Source organism: Bos mutus, chromosome 29 (genome assembly GCF_027580195.1).
Source record: "Bos mutus isolate GX-2022 chromosome 29, NWIPB_WYAK_1.1, whole genome shotgun sequence".
Lineage (NCBI taxonomy): Eukaryota > Metazoa > Chordata > Mammalia > Artiodactyla > Bovidae > Bos > Bos mutus.
In genome coordinates, this window is record NC_091645.1 from 815883 (window position 1) to 840421 (window position 24539).

Here is a 24539-nt window from a genome sequence, read left to right on the forward strand (position 1 = left end):
CGAGACTTCCGCCCCACTATTAACTTGGGCGCGCGGCGCGCCCAGCCTTTCCTCCCGCGCGACGGCGGAGGTTGCCTACAGTGTGCCTTTCGGAGTGCTATGGTCGGTAGGTTGCTGTTCGCAGCAGAGGCCCGTACCACGAGCCAGCGCAGGTTGGTATGCACCATCCGTCTCTGGAGGGGTCGGAAAGAGGACACTGGCGTCTGGGCCTTGCGGGCGGCGGAGGGGTCGCTCTTGTGGCTTTTCCCGGGCCCGCGGGGCGGGGCGGGGTGGGGTCCAGCCGCGTGAGTTGGGCCCTAATGGCGGAGGGCCCGCGGTGGTTGTGGACTGCAGGCCTAGGGCTGCGCTGCTACCGTGGCCCGAGCGTGGCCCGTGAATTGGATGTTAAAATGGAGCATAAACAATGCTTATTCTCTAAATGGCGGTTGAGTGCGAGGTAGCCGTTGCTGACGCATTCTCGCCCGAAGTGGGCGCCTCCTGGAGACGCTTGCCCCAGGATCGCGCAAGGCGCTGAGGGGAAGTTGTTCGCGGCCGCGTGGTTTGGTCAGCAGAGTTACCGACTAGAAAGCAGCACTTCCACAGGATTGCTTTCCAGATGTCCCCAAAGCTTGTGTTAACTTTAATTTTGATAGTGCGCTCAGGTACACCATCGCTGCCATTGGCTCCACTTAAGTATCTGCCTACAAAGCCGGAGACCCGGGTTCAATCCCTGGGTTGGGAAGATCTCCTGGAGAAGGAAATGGCAACCCACTCCAGTATTCTTGCCTGGAAAATCCTATGGACGGAGGAGCCTGGGAGGCTGCAGTCCATGGGGTGGCAAAGAGTCAGACACGACTGAGCGACTTCACTTCATGACTTAGATTTTGCAAAGCTTGAGATCTCTGTGACCTATTGTTTTCCTGTATTTGAAATATATCGCTCTTAAAATGCTAAAAACTAGGAACAGTGGGAGAATGATGGTATCCTCTATAAGGGAGGTTGAGAAGACTCTGAGGGATGGTATGAGGTGGGAGGGGAGTTCAGGATGGGGAACACGTGTACACCTGTGGCGGATTCATGTCAATGTATGGGAAAACCAATACAATATTGTAATTAGCCTCCAATTAAAATAAATTTAAAAGAAATAACTTTGCCCTAAATACTGTATCCAAGGAAGTGAAAAAAAGACAAAGGGCATTGTCTGCAAGCCTTTTATTGAGAACTTGGAGAGTTCAGAATTTTTAATACCCCAATAGTAAATCCCAGACCAGGAGTTTGGATTTTTTTCCTTGCTATACTGGGCCACACATAGTAGTTAACTTATGCTGTTGAACACTGATACTCTTCATTGTACATTACTATGGCTAAGGGTTAAAATTACATTTTGGGAAAGTTCCTTGATACTGTTGGAAATTACCTATTCTTCCGGAATCTTATTCCATTGGACAGATGAAGAAGGCAAAACTGAAACAGAACCCGTGAATCAAATCTCTAGATTTTAGAATTGATCTGAATTTACAGTTACTACCAGAAAATATTAAAGGCTTTGTAAGTGATATGGCCTTAATTTACATATTATTTACATAACTCACAGCTACATCAAAATTTGCATTACTCTGATTACTAACTGTTGGCATTAATTTGTTCAGGGAAACTACACCACTGCACTAAAATTTACCATATTTTATATGGTCAGAAATCTGTTCAAAGCAAAAGATAATTTGAGAGGGACTTGGATCAAGAATGGATTCTCTTAACTATACAACAGCATGTGATTCAGCTGTGGAAACTGAGAATCAAAGGTAAGTGCCTTTTTAAAAAAAAAAAGATTTTTCCTGGATAAGAGACTGGATGCTAATATTTACTGTATTTGAATTACTGGGAGGGCATAAATCATTGTCAGTAATGAGTGGTGGTAAATGTAATTTTCAAGAATTGAAACAGAAAAGGAAAACTTGGTTTGGACAGGCCTTTGAAGTTTTTGAACTAAGAAGACGGGTATTAGTCTTGCTTTAAAGCCAACTTGTTCTCATTATTTCACATTAGCAAGGATGCTGGCTTATGTATTACGATGAAATGTGTCTAGTCTAAATCATTGATCTCACTGGGAAATCACAAGCATTTCTAGTATATTCACATCAGATACCTCTCTACTAAGATACTCTTGTTTTATTTAGAGGAGGCTTTGTCCTATTTCGTTTAGGATCTAGCAGTGGACAGAATACCTTTATGGAACTTACATAAAGGAAGATCACCATGGCAGTGGCATTATGGCCCACTTTAGCAGTTTGTTAGTACTGAGCCCATCTTTTAAGAAATTATTCTAAGCGTGTTTTCCTGCTTTGATTTTAAAAACGTATATTATTGGTAATAAATATTCAGTAATTTGAGAGGGTGTGATTAATCTTTCCCTGTTTTCTAGTGACAACTCTTCCTCTGGTAGCAGCTTATTTAAAACTCAGTGTGTTCCTGTCCCACCTAAACGGAGGCAAAGAAACACTATTAGAAAATTCGTTCACATACCCAAAAATACTCAAGCAACAGAGTCATCTAGTGACTCATCTATAGAGCCAAGACCACTGACTTTAAAGGCTATTTTTGAAAGATTCAAAAATAAGAAACGTAAACGTAAAAAGAAGAAATACAAGCCAACGGGAAGATCAGTGGGAAGACCAAAAGGAAGGAGAACCACTAGATACTCACAAATTACTGAGAAACAATTTAAAGACAAAAGACCTGGTTTCCCATTTTTAGAATCAGAAAATGGAAGAAAACCATTACCTTGGAGAAAAATTTTAACCTTTGAGGTGAGTCATTATATATGCTCATACACAGCTTAAATGTGTGAAATGAACTGTTGGTCACTTTCAGAATTTAGTTAACACCTGGAGCATGCAATTTGTAACTTTGATAATACTTCTTTATCCTGACTATACTGCCACTTAAATGCCACCTCCATCCTTCAGTTCAAAGTTGACTTGGGCTTCTGGAGGTAATCTTCACTGGTTTGGGTGGATATATCTGCATGTAAAGTGCTCCAAGGATGTTTTTATACCTTGCTCTTACAAAACAGGTTTTAAACATCATTCCTAAAACTCAAATAATGCTTCGTTGTTTTACTATAACCTAAGTCAAACCCACACCTGACTTTCGTGTTCAGTGGCTTTAGTAGATTTCATTTCTGAAAGAATCACCTGACAGGTCAGCCAGTTCATAGCAGTAGACTCAAAATATTTGAATTTTAAGTGACTACATAATCTGTCAGACACAATTGAGCGACTTCACTTTCACCTTTCACTTTCATACATTGGAGAAAGAAATGGCAACCCACTCCAGTGTTTTTGCCTGAAGAATCCCAGGGACGGGGGAGCCTGGTGGGCTGCTGACTGTGGGGTCACACAGAGTCTGATGACTGTAGCAACTTAGCAGCAGCATAATTTGATGTCACTTGTTCTAAAATCTGATTTATTGGAAAGGATTAGTAATTATTAACCTTTTATGTTTAAAGTGACTAAAAAAGATCTTTCAATTTGCATTAAAAAATAAGTCTTTAGAAGCATCCAAACCATATAGAAGATTTGTGCTTGTTTTTCTTGGTGTACCAACTTTGGTAACTCGCTCGGTAGAACAGTGAATTCTTTTTATAAGCAGTGTTTGATAGGGGTGATCGCCATATGGCAGAGTTAGAGCTTCCTTCTTACAGAACATAAGCATCTATCTGCTAAGCTGTGGCAGAAAAATTTTTTTTTCCAAGTCTGTGACTGACAACAGGATGTTCTGGTATATAGCAAGCAGTGGCAAGAGGATTTTTTAACTACCTTGAAAAACTGAAGTATGAATACTACCTCAAGGAATCCTTGAAACAGATGAATGTTGCTGAAGATTTAGAAAAAGACGACCTCGATAGTCGAAGATACAGATACTTGGATGATGACGGATCTCTCTCTCCTATTGAAGAGTCAGCGTAAGTTCAGACATTGGAACAATTTTAAACGTTGTGCTTTTAAATTTTTATGTTGCTCCACATTATACTATCAGTTTGTTTAGATTTTGATTTAATAGTTTAAAATTCATATTAAATGTTCAGTTCAGTCGCTCAGTCATGGCTGACTCTTTGGGATTCCATGGACTGCAGCATGCCAGGCTTCCCTGTCCATCACCAGCTCCCAGAGCTTGCTCAAACTGTCCATCCAGTTGGTGATGCCATCCAACCATCTCATCCTCTGTTGTCCCCTTATCCTGCCTTTAGTCTTTCTCAGCATCAGGGTCTTGTCCAAGGAGTTGGTTCTTTACATCAGGTGGCCAAAGTATTGGAATTTCAACTTGAGTATCGGTCCTTCCAAGGAATATTTAGGACTGATTTCTTTCAGGATTCACTGGTTGGATCTCCTTGCAGTCTAAGGGACTCTTAAGAGTCTTCTCTAACACAACAGTTCAAAAGCATCATTTCTTCAGTGTGCAGCTTTCTTTATGGTCCAACACTCACATCCATACATGACTATTGGAACAACCATAGCTTTGACTAGACTGACCTTTATCAACAAAGTAATGTCTGCTTTTCAATATGCTCTCTAGGTTGGTCATGGCTTTTCTTCCAAAGAGCAAGCATCTATTAATTTCCTGACTGCAGTCACCATCTGCAGTGATTTTGGAGCCCAAGAGAATAGTCTGTCACTGTTTCCATGTTTCCTCATCTGTTTGCCATGAAGTGATGGGACCAGATGCCATGATCTTTGTTTTCTGAATGTTGAGTTTTAAGCCAACTCTTTTCTACTCTCTTTACTTTCAAGAGGCTCTTTAGTTCTTCTTCACTCTCTGCCATAATGGTGGTGTCATCTGCGTATCTGAGGTTATTGATATTTCTCCTGGCAATCTTGATTCTAGCTTATGCTTCTTCCAGCCTGGCATTTCTCATGATGTAGTCTGCATATAAGTTAAATAAGCAGGGTGACAGTATACAGCCTTGACACACTCCTTTCCCAATTTGGAACCAGTCTTGTTCCATGTCCAGTTCTAACTGTTGCTTCTTGACCTGCATACAGGTTTCTCGGGAGAAATTCATTAATTCTTTAAGGATTAAATGTTACTTAATAAGTATTCATACTTAAATTTAATAGTGATAATCAACTGGTATTGCGGGTTCAGTTGTATGTCGTAACAGTATGCTATGAATTTATTGTCATCTGAGTGATAATGTTTTTAATATTGCAGAGCAGAGGAGGAGATTGCAGCAAACCTTGAACATGATGAATGTGATATTAAGTTGGTGGTAAGTGACATTTTTATTCCATTTTGTTTTGGGAGGGCAGGAGTTGACAAAGGGAGATTTTCATCCTGTAGTGTTAACTGTCTAATTTTAGAAAGCCTCAAAGCCCTTGGTGCAAGAAATGTGAGGATAAAAATGAGAATTTTATAGATAATTGAGAACATCAATTAGCAGTACTGTGTCAATAAGTGTCAAGAGTATTGTAAGTCTTCATATGTTTTATTGTTACTAGGATATCAAATAAGAAAGAAAAAATCCAAATGTAATTTTCAAGTTATTTTAAGTAACCTAGTTGTATGTAATTACCAGTGCAGTGAAATTGGTTATATGTCTTACCAATACTTCTTATGCAGGAGAACAGTTATTTCATAATAAGTTCTGAATTTCCAAAGAAGAAGCAGAATGTACATTTGGATCAAGAAGAATATACTGAAGAAACTGCTTTGCTTAAAAAGAGAACATCAAAATCTAAACACTGGATAGAGGACAAAATGGCCTGAAGAGAGATAAGATTATAGAGGACAAAATGGCCTGAAGAGAGATAAGATTATAAATACCAGACAAGGTAAACAGAATAAAAGCAAAGATAAGTGTATATATATATATGCCAGCCTTAGAAAAAAACCCTGTAAGAAAATAAAGAATACTTAAAGAGATTTGTGAAACTCCTGAAGTAGTTATTATAAGAAAAATTATGTAGAAAAAAATTGAGGCTGTTACTGCAGAGATTGACTTGACAAATAATAAACAAAAGTCCTACTGTTTTTGCCTATGATGGTTTATTTCTAGGTAAGAGAACTTAAAGGTACCATTTTAACACTGAATCAAATAACAGATTGTAATCTTGAAAAGTTTGCATAAACAATGATTTTTTTTCCACCTACCCTCCTTAGGTAGGGTATCTACAATTTCCTGTTTTTGTTTTCTTTAGACAAGTTTAGTGTGAAATGCTGAGTACTGTAATAACTTAATTTTCCCTTCCTAATTACCTGTATTTCAAATATCTTTTTCATCACCACATACATAATGCATTTTACAGTAGCACTTGTGTTTGTTTTTGTTTAATTTGTAGACAAAGACTTACAGACAAGTGCGAAAGTAAATCCTCTTTTGCAACCCACAACTCATTGTTCAGTATGAGTTTTGATACAGATAAGAAGGAACATGATCCATAAAATGGATGTGTATTGATGAGCATAAAGATTGCTTCCAGGGCTGTAAAGCTAAATAAGCTTCTAAATTACCAGCTATATTGATCCTAGTACTCAGTTTTAATGTTGACATAAAACAAACAAAGATGGGCTTCTTTTTTTAGGCTTTTATCTTCGGAATACAGTATCTGGATTTTGCAAAGATAAGTCTAATGCTTTAGGTAAGTTTTGTTCAGATTTGTGTAAATATGATACATTGTCAGAACTTCTCCAGAGGTTTAATTTTTGAAAGCCATTTTTGCCAACTTTAAATTTCTATTCATTATGTAATTTCAGAAAATGCATCTCAGGATTGGCATGTTTTATAGTGACATTGTGCCAGGATATGCTTGCAGGAAGGGGTCCCAGAACTATAAGCTATCAGAATCTTGGATATTCCCTCTTCAAGCATATGAATTTTTAATCTTCTAATACCCCCTGTACATTTAAAAAATTGAAGCATAGTTGATTTACAATGCTAATTTCTGCTGTACAGCAAAGTGACTCAGTTATATAATTTTTCTCTTATGATCTATCACAGCATATTAATTCCCTGTGCTATATAGTAAGCCCTTGTTTATCTTATGAATTTGTATCTGCTAATCCCAAATTCCCAGTCTGTGGCTCCCCCACACCCCCACCTCTTGTCCAACCACAAGTCCATATCTGTTTGTTTCATAGATCTGTTCATTTGGGTGGTAGTTTAGATTCCACATGTAAGTGATACCTATTTCTGACTTAGTTTGCTTTCTATATCGCTAGATCCATGTTGCTGCAAATGGCATCATTTTCATATTAATGGCTGAGTAAAATACACACCCCTCCCACACATCTTTATCAGTTTATCTCTCAGTGGACATTTATGTTGGTTCCATATCTTGGAACAGTGCTGTAGTGAACACAGGTACACGTATCCTTTCCAACCATGTTTTTCTTTGCGTGGGATTGCTCATCATATGGTAGCTCTCGTGTTTTCTGTAGTGGCAGTACCAATCTACATTCCCACCAACAATGTAGGAGAAGGTTCCTTTTTTTTTCTCCAACACCCTGTCTGGCATTTATTATTTGTAGACTTTACGATGGCCATTCTCACCAATGTGAGATGGTACTTGATTATAGTTTTAATTTGCATTTCTCTATAGTGATGAGCATAGAACCCACACCCCCTGCAGTGGAAGTGCTAAGTCTTAACCAGTAAACCACCAGGGAAGTCCCACAATATTTTGATGCATATACTAAAATGAAGTAGAAGATTATATAGTGTAATGTTAGAAATGACTACACAGGACACATAATTTCATAAATCTGAATGATATACAAATGCCAAATTTGTCCTCAGGGATCCCCAAATGGTCAGAACATCAGGCATATTAACATTTTTCTGTATTTTCATAATTGTTATCAATGAGAAAATATTTTACATTTTAGTTCTCAATTTAAAGGCAAAAATTCATTTAAATAGTTTTGCAGTAATCTGGTAATGAAGTTGTTAATAATAAAGCTTAAATTTACATATGTAATTTTTTGGTTCAGCTGTAATAGCTACTTGGTACTTTATACTATCTTTCCTAAGGATTGATTTTAAAATACATGTCGTGATTAATTCATTGTATGATTTCTTTAAATCACTTACTTTAAAATTAATTAAACAATGATTAAGCATTGAGGTCTATCCCGATGGGGCTTTTTCTATAAACCTACGTCGTTGGAAACGCCTCATAGAGTAACTATGTAGTTTCCTTTACTCATAGAACTACCTGTTAGATCTGTGGGAAAAAACTACAAGACATAGCTGCCAATTAAACTATGAAAAACCTAACAGTTTTTTTTTTAATCTTAGGTATTGGCATATCCCAATGATCTGTGTCAAGTTTTAGGGTGGGATAACTTAGGTGAGTTTTAGTTAGTGACTATAATTTGGGGGGAGGGGTTACCATTCCAGTTCAGATGATGAATTTAATGTTCAACTGCTGAATGATACAGATATGAACTAAAACTTAATTCTGATAGAGCTGAGTATAACAAAATATTTAAATAAGCATATATTTAAGTTTTTTAATCATGAGTAAGTAACCCATAATCTATTATTTGGTATCCACAGGAATTAATATGATTTGAACTTGGTAAGTTTTTGGTAAGTAGAATATTTAATTTCTATTCAAATAGGATTCAGAAGTTCTGAAAACAATGAAATTTTGAGTATGGTATTCCATTACTGTTGTGACTGCTAGTTATTTAGGTGTAAAACAGAATTATCAAGATTTTGGCCAAAAATTTGCTGAAATACTTGTACTCATTGGAAAAAAAGGAAGACACAGCATATGTAGGGCATGAAATGCCCTGGTCCCTTGTATACTTTATTAAACTAGTATGTAAATAGCAAGTGTGATTGGATAGTTTCCTACGTAAGTTTTATAGGTATAAAGAGGGTAAAAAGGTAACGAGTTAAGTTTATAATTTAAGAGTTAATGTAGTTGGTTGCTTGCTGGAATGACAAGAAAAAATTATTTCACATGTTAAAAAAATAGAGGTGTGTGTGAAAGTAAATTTCTCAGATAGTATCATTACAGAATGAGGTTGGAGTGGTTCCAGTTCAATCATAATTGCACTGCATGGTATCTGCATTCAGCAGTTTGTTCCTGCTGGCTGTTCAAAAGACAGTGCGATATAAATTCAGTATCTGGCATCGTTGGTTTTTTTGCTTTGTGCATGTTAGACCTGGTATTTCTACTGATACAAGTATCCTTTTAGTTTCTTATACTGGTCAGTTTGACAGAATCTTCAAAAGTAACTAATACTTTTTTTTCCTACGGTTGTCATTAAGAACTAGACAGATCCCATCTCCTGACCCTAAACAGGTATTTTGCTTTTCACTTTCTGTTGCTTTTAGCAGCTTTCCTTTGCTGATAGCATGCTTAGCAAAGCAGAACTTCTATACAGGTGCTGCTGCTAAGTCACTTCAGTCATGTCTGACTCTGTGTGACCCCATAGATGGCAGCCCACCAGGCTCCCCTAGGCAACAACACTGGAGTGGGTTGCCATTTCCTTCTTCAGTGCATGAAAATGAAAAGTGTGCTCAGTTGTTTCCAACTCTTAGCGACCCCATGGACTGTAGCCTGCCAGCCTTCTCTGTCCATGGGATTTTCCAGGCAAGAGTACTGGAGCTGTACAGGTGCAGAAGAAGCTTTTTGCACATTGTCTTAAGCTTGGGAAACTTATTCACAAAGCCTCATTCTACTGAAAATGGGCACTTGTTCATGGTGTCCATAAAACTGTTAATGTGGCTACATTGAGAACACAGGTTTTGCTTCCATCACTGTACTTTTATTGCAGTGGTGACAATGAGACCTGTAACATTTTTTTTTTTTTGACTAGGCTCATGAGTAAAAATTGGATATAATATGGCTTTTCAATATTAGGAAAGATGAAGGAATAAACACAATTGTACTTGCTATATTTAACTTCTAGGATCCTACAGTAAACTGCTTGAGGAAATTGGGTCTTTGAAGATTACAGGTAAGATTTTCATTTTTTCCCCCTTGTATTTAATGCAAAAAACTAGACGTTAAACAGCCCATTACGTGTTCCACTGTTTTTTCAGGGATGTTATGATGATGGGCAAATTGTTCAACTGCTCTGAATGGGCTGAGTGAAAATAGCCTTTCTGAACATCCACATTAAACTACATATTAAAACATGAAAGCTCTAAGATTAAAGTTGCCTGAGGACATTTATATTTTGCAACAAAGTTTAGGTATGAATGAAAATGGAACCGAATCAGTCCCAGTTATTGTTCAAATCCTTTTCTGTAGGTGGCAAACTTTGAAGTGAACTCCACTGAAGATCTAAGAGGCCCAACTAAAACAACGTGGCAGGTAATTATTATCTGTCAGATTTTGATGGTCATTACCAAGGCTTTTAGAATGCAGTTTCTAATTCGCTGTGGACATGACCGTAAAACAAAATCCCAACTAGGTTTTTCTTCCTGCTACTTTGTTAGCATACAGCCTGTTGGGAACATTTTATTAGCCTTAATTAACTACTTGTGAAAGTCAGCACTGTTCTAGTATAAATAGAACACAGCCATTTTTCTAATTAGCTTTTATAATACGCAGACATTGCTAGTCTATGCCTAGTATTGAAGAGTCTATGCCTAGATTGCTGGACTTGTTTTCTAGTTTATTACTGGGGTAGTTGGCTTCAGAACTTTACAGGACCATCTCTGAAAATGAAACCTTTAATATTTCTGTTATACAGGCATCACAGCTGTGGATTGAGCAGAACTTTTTGAAAGGTATGTACACATTAGAGAAATAATTTTTGTAGGTCATTTCAAAGAGGGCTGATGGGACCAAATCCTGGAGCCCTTAACGCTGTGACCAAAGACTGAATTCTCCATTGGATATAATAGTCACTCGATAGTGCTATGTTTTCCTGATGGAGATACAAGCCACTCATATCCATGACAGGTGATGTGGGAGAGTGTAAATACAGTCTTCAAAATTTAACCAGTATCTACTCTCCTTCAGGGCTACCTTGAAGATGACAACCCTGGAGGAGCTATGGTGATTGGCAGTGGAAAGAATCAGGACGTGTGAAAAATCCTTAAAAATTTATTGACTTAAATAACTCTGCCTATGTTAATGAATAAAAAGAAACCTTTCATGCAGAAAGTCAGCATATATTTCTGGCTCGAAGCTTCTCTAATGTTTTCTGTGGAGGAAACAGTATCAGTTATTATTAGTATCAGGCTCCGATGTGCCTTAGACATGAAAAGTTGGGGGTATGTATGGGATGCTGCTTACCTTATGAAATTCTTTTGTCCTTGCTCTGTTTTGGGCATGTGCATCTTGCTTTGCTTTGTCTTCCTTCTGCTTTCTCATTTCAGCTAATTGAAGGTATAATCTATAAGAAATTTGTATGGAATTAAAGACAGACACTTCAGATACATGTATAGTCACTGACTATGCAACCCTATGAACAAGGGACATGGAGTGGGTTGCCATTCCTTTGTCTATCAGATATATGTAAATCCATATACATACCCTACTGCCCTTTTGTGCGTATGGGGTTGTGCAGTCTTTTTATCTTCAGGAAGCGACACCCTAACTTTACTCATACCCTTTAGGTCACTCACAAAGGAACCTGAGTGGAAAACAAGCCACTGAGTAAAATACATAATGCCACTGAATAAAACCACTAAGTAAATACATAATTCTCTTTGATAACAGATACCTGTAGTTTTCTCTGTTATTGTTTTGGTTTGAGAATATCCAGAGGCATGAACTTTGTCCTTTATCTCTTTCTGTCTCTGTGAGGATCTCTCTATAAATGCCTTTTTTCTTTTTATGAATGCTTCTTGTAAGCTCTCTGGTGCAGCTGTACACCTTGAAAAGGTTTCTGTTTAAAAAAGTTTTTTGTTTTTTTTTTTAAAATATGTCAGCAAGTCACAAATTCAAGTTTTCATGAATGGGTGTGGGGGTCACCAATCTGATGCACATACCTCCACACACAGTTGGTCTCTCCAGTGGATGTTCTGACATGGCTGGATAATCTGAGTTTTCTGTTTCTGACAGAAGAGGCAGAAATTCACTCACCTAATGGCAAGAAAGTCATAGAAGACTTTACCACTTCAGAGAAGACTTTTACAGACTTTACCCTAGTTCTTTTGGAACTGCCTTTCTAGAAAATTCAGTCCTAAAGTTATTCAGTTAACCACAGCAGACGACCTTCAAAAATTGAAAGGATGAGTCAAGCAAGAACTGAAAAATGTAAAGGAAAACTTAATTTAGCCACTAACTAACTCACATGGACCACAGCCTTGTGAGAATGAAAAGCTCAATGAAACGGGACAGTTTTCCTCAGACATGACCTCAATGGACAGGTCATGGTGGAGAGTTCTGAGGAAACTTGGTCCACTGGAGAAGCTTTGAGAACCCCATAAACAGTATGAAAAGACAAAACAATACAACACTGAAAGATGGAACTCCTCAGGTCAGCAAAAGAGATGGAGCCAAAGTGAAAACAATTCCCAGTTGTAGGATGTGGCTGGTGATGGTCCACTGCGGTAAAGAACAATACTGCAGAGGAACCTGGAATAGTTAAGTGCATGAATCAAGATAAATTGAAAGTGGTCAAACAGGAGATAGCAGGAGTGAACATCAACATTTTAGGAATCTAAGTGGATTAAAATGGACTGGAATGGATGAATTTAACTTAGATGACCATTAAATAGCTTACAAGAAGCCCTCACAGTCAACAAGAGTCCAAAATGCAGTATTTGGGTGCAGTTTCAAACGACAGTGATCTCTACTTGTTTCCAAAGAACCATTGACTGTCACAGTAATCCAAGTCTATGCCCCAAAGAGCAATGCCAAAGAAGCTGAAGTTGAACAGTTGTATGACTTACAAGACCTTCTAGAACTAACACCCAAAAAAGATGTCCTTTTTATCATAAGGGACTGGAATGCAAAAGTAGGAAGTCAAGAGATATGTGGAGTAATGGGCAAGTTTCATTTTGGAATACCAAATGAAGTAGGGCAAAGTTTTGTGAGTACACAGGAAACTTCCCTCATAGCTCCTGCAGTGCAGGAGACCTGGGTTCAATTCCTGGGTTGGGAAGAAACCCTGGAGAAGGAAATGCAACCCATTCCAGTTCTTGCCTGGAGAATCCCATGGATAGAGGAGCCTGGCAGGCTATGGGGTCGCCAGAGTTGGACACGACTTAGTAACTAAGTCATGTCTTAGTAACTAAGTCATGTCTTAGTAACTAACGTCTGGCTTCTCTGGTGGCTCAGAAGTTAAAGTGTCTGCCTCCAATGCAGGAGACCTGGGTTTGACCCCTGGGTCGGAAAGACCCCCTGGAGAAGGAAATGGCAACCCACTCCAGTATTCTTGCCTGGAGAAGCCCATGGATGGAGGAGCCTGGTAGGCTACAGTCCATGGGGTCGCAAAGAGTCAGACACAACTGAGCGACTTCACTTTCTTGAAACTAAACCACCACCACCATACAGCAAACACACTCTTCCAACCCTGACTCTACACAGGAGATGACTCTACACATGGACATCGCCAGATGGTCAATACCAAAATCAGACTGATTATATTCTTTGCAGCGGAAGATGGAGCAGCTCTATACAGTCAGCAAAAACAAAGACAGGAGCGGACTATGGCTCAGATCGTGAACTCCTTATTGCCAAATTCAGACTTAAATTGAAGGAAGTATGAAAAATAACCAGAAACCACTAAATAAAATCCCTTAACAATTATACAGCAGAAGTGACAAATAGATTCAAGGGATTAGATCCGATAGAGTGCCTAAAAAACTATAGGACCATCAAGTGATCAAGACCATCCCCAAGAAAAATGCAAAAAAAAGCAAAATGGCTGTCTGAGGGGGCCTTACAGAGATAGCTGAGAAGAAAAGAGAAAGGCAAAGGAGAAAAGGAAAAATACAGTCATCTGAATGCAGAGTTCCAAAGACTAGCAAGGAGAGAGAAAGCCTTCCTAACAGATCAAAGAAACAGGATTAAAGATCTAAACGTAAGACCAGAAACTATAAAACTCCTAGAGGAGAATATAGGCAAAACACTCTCTGACATACATCACAGCAGGATCCTCTATGACCCACCTCCCAGAATATTGGAAATAAAAATAAACAAATGGGACCTAATTAACCTTAAAAGCTTCTGCACATCAAAGGAAACTATTAGCAAGGTGAAAAGACAGCCTTCAGAATGGGAGAAAATAATAGCAAATGAAGCAACTGACAAACAACTAATCTCAAAAATACACAAGCAACTCCTACAGCTCAACTCCAGAAAAATAAACGGCCCAATCAAAAAATGGGCCAAAGAACTAAATAGACATTTCTCCAAAGAAGACATACAGATGGCTAACAAACACATGAAAAGATGCTCAACATCACTCATTATCAGAGAAATGCAAATCAAAACCACTATGAGGTACCATTTCACACCAGTCAGAATGGCTGCAATCCAAAAGTCTACAAATAAATGCTGGAGAGGGTGTGGAGAAAAGGGAACCCTCTTACACTGTTGGTGGGAATGCAAACTAGTACAGCCACTATGGAGAACAGTGTGGAGATTCCTTAAAAAACTGGAAATAGAACTGCCTTATGATCCAGCAATCCCACTGCTGGGCATACACACTGAGGAAACCAGAAGGGAAAGAGACACGTGTACCCCAATGTTCATCGCAGCACTGTTTATAATAGCCAGGACATGGAAGCAACCTAGATGTCCATCAGCAGATGAATGGATAAGAAAGCTATGGTACATATACACAATGGAGTATTACTCAGCCATTAAAAAGAATACATTTGAATCAGTTCTAATGAGGTGGATGAAACTGGAGCCTATTATACAGAGTGAAGTAAGCCAGAAGGAAAAACATAAATACAGTATACTAACACATATATATGGAATTTAGAAAGATGGAAACAATAACCCTGTGTACGAGACAGCAAAAGAGACACTGATGTACAGAACAGGCTTATGGACTCTGTGGGAGAGGGAGAGGGTGGGAAGATTTGGGAGAATGACATTGAAACATGTAAAATATCATGTAAGAAACGAGATGCCAGTCCAGGTTCGATGCACGATACTGGATGCTTGGGGCTAGTGCACTGGGATGACGCAGAGGGATGGTATGGGGAGGGAGGAGGGAGGAGGGTTCAGGATGGGGAACACACATGTATACCTGTGGCGGACTCATTTGGATATTTGGCAAAACTAATACAATTATGTAAAGTTTAAAAATAAAATAAAATTAAAAAAAAAAAAAAAAGAAACAGATGAAACCAATAGAATGGAAAAGACCAGAGATCTCTTCAAGAAAATTAGAGATACCAAGGGAACATTTCATGCAAAGATAGGCACAATAGAGGACAGAAACAGTATGGAACTAATAGAAGCAGAAGATACTAAGAAAAGGTGGCAAGGATACATAAAATAACTGTACGAAATAGATCATGATCCAGATAATCACGATAGTGTGATCACTCACCTACAGCCAACGATCCTGGAATGCAAAGTCAAGTGGGCCATAGGAAGCATCACAAACAAAGCTAGTAGAGGTGGTGGAATTCCACGTTGAGCTATTTCAAATCCTAAAAGATGATGCTGTTAAAGTGCTGCACTCAATATACCAGCAAATTGGGAAACTCAGCAGTGGACACAGGACTGGAAATGGTCAATTTTCATTCCAATTCCAAAGAAAGGCAATGCCAAAGAATGTTCAAACTACAGCACAATTGCACTCATCTCATGCTAGCAAAGTCATGCTCAAAATTCTCCAAGCAAGGCTTCAACAGTACATGAACAGAGAACTTCCAGATGTTTAAGCTGGATTTAGAAAAGGCAGAGGAGCCAAACGTCGAATTGCCAACGTCCACTGGAGAAGGAAATGACAACCCACTCCGGTATTCTTGCCTGGAAAATCCCATGGACAGAGAAGCCTGACAGGCTACAGTTCATGGAGTTGCAAAGAATTGGACATGACTGAGCGACTTCACTTCATTGGATCATAGAAAAATCAGAGTTCCAGAAAAATATCTGCTTTATTGACTATGCCAAAGCCTTTGACTGTGTGGATCGCAACAAACTTGTGTAAAATTCTTCAAGAGATGGGAATAACACACCACCTAATCTGCCTCCTGAGAATCAAGTTAGAATTGGACATGGAACAATGGACTGGTTCCAATTTGGGAAAGGAGTACGTCAAGGCTGTATGTTGTCACCCTGCTTGTTTAACTTATATGCAGAGTACATCATGTGAAATGCCAGTCTAGATGAAGGACAAGCTGGAATCAAGGATTGCCGGGAGAAATATCAGTAATTTCAGATGTGCAGATACCCTTATGGCAGAAAGTGAAGAGGATATGAAGAGCTTCTTGATGAAGGTGAAAGAGGGGAGTGAAAAAGCTGTTTTAAAACTCAACATTCAAAAAACAAAGATCATGGCATCCAGTCCTATCACTTGATGGGAAATAGATGGGGAAACAATGTAAACAGACTACTTTCTTGGGCTCCAAAATCCCTGTGGATGGTAACTGCAGCCATGAAATTAAAAGACGCTTGCTCCTTGGAAGAAAAGCTTTGGCCAATATAGACAGCATATTAAAAGCAGAGACATTATTTTGCCAACAAAGGCCTGTCTAGTCAAAGCTATGGTTTTTTCCGTTAATGTATGGATGTGAGAGTTGGACCATAAAGAAAGCTGAAGAATTGACGCTTTTGTACTGTGGTGTTGGAGAAGAGTCTTGAGAGTCCCTTCAACTGCAAGGAGATCCAACCAGTCCATCCTAAAGGAAATCAGTCCTGAATATTCATTGGAAGGACTGATGCTGAAGCTCCACTACTTTGGCCACCTGATGCAAAGAACAGACTAGCTGGAAAAGACTGATGCTGGGAAAGACTGAAGGCTGGAGAAGGGGACAACTGAGGACAAGTTGGTTTTATGGCATCACCAACTCAATGGGCATGAGTTTGAGCAAGCTCCAGGAGTTGGTGATGGACAAGGAAGCCTGGCATGCTGCAGTCCATGGGGTCACAAAGTCAGACATGACTGAGTGACTAAACTGAATAGCACTTTGTTAGCACTGTTTTGTACCATGTAATTGTGCTTCCCTGATAGCTCAGCTGGTGAAGAATCTGCCTGCAATGCAGGAGACCCTGGTTCGATTCCTGGGTTAGGAAGTTTACATGGAGATGGGATAGGCTACCCACTCCAGTATTCTTGTCTGGACAGAAGAGTTTGTCCTCAAGGACAGAGGAGCCTGGTGGGAGTCGCTCAGAGGCAGACATGACTGAAGGACTAAGCACCAGCAGCAGTAGCCCTATCAGCTTACCCACTGTCAGTTTTCTACTGTGAGCACATTCATACAGTGATACTTTAAGAAGAAATGCCATGTACAAAGCAAAGTAAAAATACCCTTATCCCCTAAATTTCAACGAGTTGCTATATAATTGAGGTTTATTAATGAGAGCTGTGAAATTTACCTGAAAACAGCTCTTTGCCTCATTTTCTCTCTTTTCTTCTAGGCTTAAGTTTGCAAAATCCATTTCAGCAATACTGGTATCACTGGTGCTTGTCAATGCAAGTTCTGGTTCTTCCATTATACCATGGCCAGATTCTGTTTCCTGTGTAACAAGAGGGAAACCACATTCAGAAGGGAAAGAACAATGTACGTTACGGAGGAAGAACAGGTTGCTCAACTATGGACACCAGAGAAGATCTACTCTGTGCATTATAAAACGCTTACAAGCCTAGGCGGCCAGACTGGGTAGGGGCTGTACAACATCAGAGTCTGCATTCTATCTAAATGGAGCAGTGGCTGGCTACTGGGCTGCAGCCAAATGTCACTGCTGCTACAGCACCGTTTGTAAGTGAACAACCTTTAAATACTTAACAAGAATACAAGAAAATCCAAAAGGTGACCAAAACATCTTATTTTCTGCTTACCTGTGGCAGGACAAACAGTACTAGAAGGTAAAAGCTATGTTCAGGTGACTGCTGAAGCATAGGCTTAGCTACCATTTTTCAGGTAAGCTGGAGATGAGAAATGTACATTGGAAAGAAAGATATGTAAAATTCAGAGGGAGGTCAAGTTAAAAAATTTGTCATTTCTGCATTTTATTGGAGATTTCCAATGATTATGAGACTGTCTCAGATAGGAATGTGAACAAGTAGCTTTGTTGCACGTCCTGCAATCTTGTTTTCAAAGTCTTTCCTGAAAATGAATTTAAGTATACAGCACAGATTTCACTTACCCAGACTGGAATAGATCTCTGTAATGAAAATGATCCAGAATTTACAAAGAGCTCTGATTGTGCAAGTTGAGATGGGTTTCCTACGATTGTTGGAATTCCTGCCATAGTTGAGTCCTGAAGACATTTTTCATTCTGAACAGTGAGTGAATATGGTATCTGAATTGAAGTTCCCATCTCTACTGTCCTTACACATAAATGAGAATCAGTTTCCTCTATGTGTGGATTTAAATCACAGGTTTCTTTTTTATCATCAGTGAGTCCTTGACCTTGTAACACTGTATCAAGTCTTTCTGATAGTTTTTCAAAACCCAGTCTTTCTTTTCTGCCTTCTGGTTGGTCTTTTATTGACCACTCACTAGAGGTAGAACCACATGTAGTGCCATGCTGTAGATTTAACTGATGAAATACATTAGCCTCACCAGATGAATTGAAGACTGAACTTTGCAAATTTCCTACTGAGAGTTGGAAATGAACACTTTTTTGCTTGTTTTGTAATAGTTCATTTTGTTCAGAGGAACAGTTCTGATTTTCCACATCTTGGGAAGAAGCTCTCGCTTCAATGCTAAAAATGCTTGGTAGATCGGCATGCTGGCTCCCTTCCTGTGAAGAATATTCTGGTCGAAGTTGTCGAAAAGATTGTTCAGACCCTGTAAGAGATCAGTTGATCATAATTAGGTGTTGTAAAACTTGGATATAGTCGCTAACAATTTCTGAGAAAATTATAAATAAAGCCAGGTTACTTATAAAGTTCAGGAACAAAAACTGATGTACACAAACAAGAATAGGAAGCTAAAGGACGGTCACAGTGATTTTAAATAATTACTGCACACACCATGTATTTTCTCCTATAATATTTAATAAAGGAAATACAGCTATTAGAGGCAGTGAGGACTTTTCCCCCCATAACTGAATATTGACTTTTAAAAACCAAAACATTCATGTCTCACAGATGGGTATGCTGTGATGTGTACACACACACACACACACACACACACACACACACACATAATTTGTATAAAAAATTTTAGAAGGATACTTTAAGAGCTGAGGTAAGGAAGCTGAACAAGAGGCAGCACTTACTACCCTCAAAAGGAATAAGGGTATGAGTAGAGAGAAACCAAGAGCTATTGGGTGCAATTTCCAAGGAAAAATGATATAAACAACCATGAGAAACTACTGAGCTTTATTTAACTTTTCCGAACTTCTGCATACCCTCAATATCTTCTACAGCAAAACTCTGAGCTGTGTCACAAGCCAAGTTAGGGTCAGGCTGCTGGTTCAGACTGGTGTTAGAAGAATGCAGGCTGGCCCTCCTCAGTGCTGTAAAAGAAGCCATACTTTTGGGGGATGGAGTAGCACGGAGGCTTTCACAGGAAGAACCTGACCTCTGACGGGAAACAGGGAAAGGATGTGTTACCAGTTGCATCAACAAATCCTCATGTTTCTTTGCTATTGCGCTTCCGTAATTACCACTTTACTATCACATTAACAACTTGCTTATTCAAACCCAATTCTTTCACTTTAGGAAATACAAAAGAGACTTTTTATTTAGAAAACAAACTGTATTAACTAACAAGACACAGTTCAGAACATGACTAAATCATTTTCTGATAAGCAGGAACTATGTAGACCTGCCTGGAAACAGAAACACCCAGGTTTGAATCTTAGCTCCTTTACTCTGTAGGAGGAGACTTTCAAAATTTTGCAACATTCTATTTACCTGACTATTTAAGACTAAATTCCATCAAAGTAACCCCCGCCCCAAAACCCTGAAAACTAATGATAAAAATGTTCTCAAGTTTTTATGGAGTGACCCATAAAAAATACCTAGAAATAAAGCTGTTGGGACCAAATTCTAATGCACCTATTTTCAATCTTGGTTCCACATTGTAACCATTTTATCTGACTATTCCTAGATTTTCTGATTTAATTGGTCAGAGGTACAGTCTGGGCCTGGCAGGCTACAATCCACTGGGTCGCAAGAGTCGGACACGACTTAGCAACCAAACCACCACCACCACAGTCTGGGCATTGGTAGCTAAAAGCTCACCAGATGATTTTAGTTGGCAGCCAAGGCTAAGAATCATCCTTCTGTTCTAACAGAAGAAAAGACAGACTGCAAAGAAGCATCTACTTTACCTGGTTAAAGTCTTTACTGTCTTGAGAAATCCCAGAGAAACATGATAACAAATCAAAATCTGGATGTGGTTCTAAGGGTTTAAATAGCTGACGATGCAAATTTGGAAAATTGTGCTCTAATTCTGGAAAGTCAAAGTCAACTGTTGGAATTTTAAGGAAAAAAAAAAAAAAGACATTTATCTTAAAAGTAAAGCCTAGAAAAGTAGTACTAAGAACATATTCATAAAGGTTATTTTAAGGTAACTGCAACTCAACAAAATTACTTCCATTCCTCTCATTACCAGCAGACGCTTTCAAATCAAGCCCTATCATTTCTGATGCAAAAGTGGGGGGTGGGGGGGGTTTGCAAACCCTTTGACAAATTTAAGTTTCCATTTCTACTAGCCTGAACGTCTTTATGGGGTTAATTAGGAATAAGATGCCATTACGGTCACGGCTTTGCTACAATAAGCTTTGTTACTCTCAGGTCATTTGGGGATCAATTACTTAAGAAAAGCTCACTATACTGAGTGCTACCATGGGCCAGACACTGTACTTCATGTGTATTATTTCACTTTATGTGTATTATTTCCAACACCTCTTCTACAGAAGATGAAGAGTAAGCTGCCTGTGGTCTCAGGAAACAGTCATAGGGTCTGTATGACTTAAGTTTATGTGCTCAATACAGGCAGTACTGCCTCTGTTGCTATAGGTAACTTTGCAAAGGTAAAGGAAGACCTGCTCATCTCTTCTACATGGTCTTCAGTCTGATTCCAGAGCTCCTTTCACTAAGTGCCCTCCTCAGTGTTTTCCATGTTACAATTGCTACAGCAAGCCATCAAAACACAAAGCTCAAACAATCACTACTTCTAACTAAAAAGGATGATAGGTTAAAAATGAACACTTAGTTTACATAGACGTATTTATTAAAAAAGTCTTACTTTTAAATAAAACTTACCCCGAAAGTCTGTTTTTTCAGTCATCAAATTTGTTTCATTAATGTAATTGTCTCTCATCTGTTGACCAGATGTCAATGTTTCCACTGCACATAAAAGAGGTTTATGGATGTCCTGAGAGTCCTGTCTTTGATAAATATCTTGTGTTGAAGGAACTCTAGAACTTAAAACATTTGTTTCCTCTTCTTTACCGCCAGGAGGTTCTTGTTCCCTATGGTCCACATGCTCTGGGAATGACTCTGAAAATGGGGTTTAATGAAAATACTTAATGGCTGGGTACTTCCTTTGAGACAGACTTTAGCAGACAGACATAGCAACATACATTGATAAAGAATCAGCACAACCAAGAAAAGTGCTTGGTAGTTCCCACTGATATTAGCAGACCCTACTCAATGTGCTATGGAGATTGATAGAGCATCACTGTGACTTCCAAACATGTTCAGAAGATCATACTGTCCAATATTCTAAAGACATGATTACTTTACTTTTGAGATTTAAAGAACAATCCCTCTCAGCACATTCTGAAAAACAAGGTTAGCTCTCATCACTGTACTGCAACTCAACTGGTGCTTGGCTTTCAATTTGTTTATAAACGTTTTGATACTCGTACCTGGCTCTGTAAGGCTCAAATCTATGTTTTCGTAACTTAAAAAACTCCCAGTGGAAACAGTTATTGAAGATAGTGGCTCATGATAAATTTCTTGTGTTTCAGCCTAAAAATGAAGGAGAACATTAGGCCACTGTGTAGGAAGAAATAGCTAGAAAAAACCCAAATTGCCAACAGTAGCAGTTATTAATTCTGAGCTCAGATCAAGTGTAGAAACCTTCATAGTTATATAAAGTTCTGCAGTAAAATCTTTTCATCATTGCTCAGAATTGATCAGCCTTTCATACAAGCACACCCACAACCAACTCTCACTTACCCACCAATAAGCCCCTTAATTATCCAGTCACCTACACACACACACACACACACACACACACACACACACACACGCACCCACCCTTCATACCCCTTATTTTAAATTATTCTTTTGCTTCTCAGAACTACAGAGATCATGCATCAGATACACTGGGTGGTTTTCTGATGCTCAGATTTGGCTACTTTCATCACTGATCCACTTCAGTAAGAGCAGATCTCAGAGAACACAGATGAAGCCAAGCAGCTCTAATGATGCAGGGCACATCAAGACATTACTAACCTTAACATCTAACTTCACATTTGGATCCAGGTATGTATGGCCTTCTCTCTCCACAGCATAGCTTAATACTGCGTAATTCTCAACCACAGCCTCCTTGACTTTGACTAAAAGGGGGAGGGAGGAGGAAGGACTGGATTATGACAAATCAAATTCTTAGCACCAGAGGGCATAATTTCCTGCTTTCCTACAATTTTCTTTTTTTGACTATGAAGAAAAAATAATTCATGTTATTATTCATTAATAATAATCATAGTTAGCACATTATACTTTTTCATGGAAAACTGTGGTTGTCATTATTATTCTATGAATAAAAACCCTTTAGAAAACAGCCAGTGTGATTGGAAATGCTTCTATCATCATTTTAAGTGAAGAAGCAAGAATATTCAATCATAAGTACAGTGTGATCTCAAAGTTGAGAAAAATGTACATAATAAAGAAAGTGCAACCAGTGGCAGGACAAGGAGAAATTTGACTTCTTTATAACTTGCAGTGCTGTCTAAAATCACAGGAGCATGTACTGCTTTTACTATGAAATTATCATTCCTAATTACATTTGACATACTAAAAACACATACAAATTATACTATCTCACTATTAGTAATTTGGGTATTCTCAGTTAGTTTTTTTCTTACTCTCAATAGCCAACATTTGTGAGAAAGCTGGCCAAAGCATATGTCATCTGTGGCTCTGAAACAGAATAAAATTAAAACTGTTCCACCACAAAATAGAAAGCCCAGAGATAAATCCACGCACATATGGACACCTTATCTTTGACAAAGGAGGCAAGAATATACAATGGATTAAAGACAATCTCTTTAACAAGTGGTGCTGGGAAATGTGGTCAACCACTTGTAAAAGAATGAAACTAGAACACTTTCTAACACCATATACAAAAATAAACTCAAAATGGATTAAAGATCTCAACGTAAGACCAGAAACTATAAAACTCCTAGAGGAGAACATAGGCAAAACACTCTCCGACATACATCACAGCAGGATCCTCTATGACCCACCTCCCAGAATATTGGAAATAAAATCAAAAATAAACAAATGGGACCTAATTAACCTTAAAAGCTTCTGCACATCAAAGGAAACTATTAGCAAGGTGAAAAGACAGCCTTCAGAATGGGAGAAAATAATAGCAAATGAAGCAACTGACAAACAACTAATCTCAAAAATATACAAGCAACTCCTACAGCTCAACTCCAGAAAAATAAATGACCCAATCAAAAAATGGGCCAAAGATCTAAATAGACATTTCTCCAAAGAAGACATACAGAGGGCTAACAAACACATAAAAAGATGCTCAACATCACTCATTATCAGAGAAATGCAAATCAAAACCACTATGAGATACCATTTCACACCAGTCAGAATGGCTGCGATCCAAAAGTCTACAAATAATAAATGCTGGAGAGGGTGTGGAGAAAAGGGAACCCTCTTACACTGCTGGTGGGAATGCAAACTAGTACAGCCACTATGGAGAACAGTGTGGAGATTCCTTAAAAAACTGGAAATAGAACTGCCTTATGATCCAGCAATCCCACTGCTGGGCATACACACTGAGGAAACCAGAAGGGAAAGAGACACGTGTACCCCAATGTTCATCGCAGCACTGTTTATAATAGCCAGGACATGGAAGCAACCTAAATGTCCATCAGCAGATGAATGGATAAGAAAGCTGTGGTACATATACACAATGGGATATTACTCAGCCATTAAAAAGAATACATTTGAATCAGTTCTAATGAGGTGGATGAAACTGGAGCCTATTATACAGAGTGAAGTAAGCCAGAAGGAAAAACACCAATACAGTATACTAACGCATATATATGGAATTTAGAAAGATGGTAATGATAACCCTGTATACGAGACAGCAAAAGAGACACTGATGTATAGAACAGGCTTATGGACTCTGTGGGAGAGGGAGAGGGTGGGAAGATTTGGGAGAATGGCATTGAAACATGTGAAATGTCATGTATGAAACGAGATGCCAGTCCAGGTTCAATGCACGATGCTGGATGCTTGGGGCTGGT

General features: G+C 38.8%; 2 protein-coding genes, 1 long non-coding RNA gene and 10 other non-coding genes across 21 annotated transcripts in view; 10 read left to right on the forward strand and 3 right to left on the reverse strand.

Moving 5' to 3' along the window:
- The first annotated feature begins 2 nt into the window (after positions 1-2).
- On the forward strand, positions 3-6009 carry TAF1D (TATA-box binding protein associated factor, RNA polymerase I subunit D). The gene is given in 7 exon segments (XM_005892039.3): positions 3-152; positions 1629-1781; positions 2402-2786; positions 3768-3943; positions 5191-5248; positions 5599-5718; positions 5721-6009. Coding segments are annotated over 6 exon segments (858 nt in total). The 5' UTR covers positions 3-152; positions 1629-1722; the 3' UTR covers positions 5781-6009.
- Positions 6010-6285: 276 nt separating this feature from the next.
- LOC138986282 (small nucleolar RNA SNORA40) lies at positions 6286-6412 on the forward strand. The gene has a single exon (XR_011463139.1). It is a non-coding gene; the product is annotated as a small nucleolar RNA SNORA40 (small nucleolar RNA).
- Positions 6413-8096: 1684 nt separating this feature from the next.
- Positions 8097-8227, forward strand: LOC138986277 (small nucleolar RNA SNORA18). The gene has a single exon (XR_011463135.1). It is a non-coding gene; the product is annotated as a small nucleolar RNA SNORA18 (small nucleolar RNA).
- Positions 8228-8333: 106 nt separating this feature from the next.
- On the forward strand, positions 8334-11117 carry LOC138986233 (uncharacterized). Its single transcript, XR_011463092.1, has 5 exons — positions 8334-9293; positions 9904-9951; positions 10248-10310; positions 10693-10729; positions 10965-11117. It is a non-coding gene; the product is annotated as an uncharacterized lncRNA (long non-coding RNA).
- On the forward strand, positions 8377-8447 carry LOC138986284 (small nucleolar RNA SNORD5). Its single transcript, XR_011463140.1, has one exon. It is a non-coding gene; the product is annotated as a small nucleolar RNA SNORD5 (small nucleolar RNA).
- On the forward strand, positions 9040-9176 carry LOC138986272 (small nucleolar RNA SNORA8). The gene has a single exon (XR_011463130.1). It is a non-coding gene; the product is annotated as a small nucleolar RNA SNORA8 (small nucleolar RNA).
- LOC138986274 (small nucleolar RNA SNORA1) lies at positions 9661-9794 on the forward strand. The gene has a single exon (XR_011463132.1). It is a non-coding gene; the product is annotated as a small nucleolar RNA SNORA1 (small nucleolar RNA).
- LOC138986271 (small nucleolar RNA Z40) lies at positions 10037-10109 on the forward strand. The gene has a single exon (XR_011463129.1). It is a non-coding gene; the product is annotated as a small nucleolar RNA Z40 (small nucleolar RNA).
- LOC138986276 (small nucleolar RNA SNORA32) lies at positions 10336-10458 on the forward strand. Its single transcript, XR_011463134.1, has one exon. It is a non-coding gene; the product is annotated as a small nucleolar RNA SNORA32 (small nucleolar RNA).
- Positions 10760-10886, forward strand: LOC138986273 (small nucleolar RNA SNORA25). Its single transcript, XR_011463131.1, has one exon. It is a non-coding gene; the product is annotated as a small nucleolar RNA SNORA25 (small nucleolar RNA).
- The window catches only part of CEP295 (centrosomal protein 295), a 54839-nt gene continuing 41334 nt past the window's right edge, over positions 11035-24539 (reverse strand). For 7 of the 9 annotated variants that reach the window (XM_070365121.1, XM_070365120.1, XM_070365119.1 and 4 more), the window contains 12 exons: positions 22504-22607; positions 21912-22014; positions 21304-21540; positions 20367-20506; positions 19440-19614; positions 18228-18874; positions 17457-17597; positions 11939-12032; positions 11671-11835; positions 11481-11580; positions 11241-11340; positions 11035-11148 (listed from right to left, as the gene is read on the reverse strand). In XM_070365121.1, the coding sequence (XP_070221222.1) occupies positions 11110-11148; positions 11241-11340; positions 11481-11580; positions 11671-11835; positions 11939-12032; positions 17457-17597; positions 18228-18874; positions 19440-19614; positions 20367-20506; positions 21304-21540; positions 21912-22014; positions 22504-22607 (2045 nt within the window). In that variant the 3' untranslated portion in view covers positions 11035-11109. Of the gene's footprint in view, positions 11149-11240; positions 11341-11480; positions 11581-11670; positions 11836-11938; positions 12033-17456; positions 17598-18227; positions 18875-19439; positions 19615-20366; positions 20507-21303; positions 21541-21911; positions 22015-22503; positions 22608-24539 lie in introns of those variants that run through there. The other 2 variants (XM_070365125.1, XM_070365126.1) reach the window with 2 other exon arrangements.
- Positions 22102-22173, reverse strand: LOC138986280 (small nucleolar RNA U2-30). The gene has a single exon (XR_011463137.1). It is a non-coding gene; the product is annotated as a small nucleolar RNA U2-30 (small nucleolar RNA).
- LOC138986281 (small nucleolar RNA U2-19) lies at positions 22341-22420 on the reverse strand. The gene has a single exon (XR_011463138.1). It is a non-coding gene; the product is annotated as a small nucleolar RNA U2-19 (small nucleolar RNA).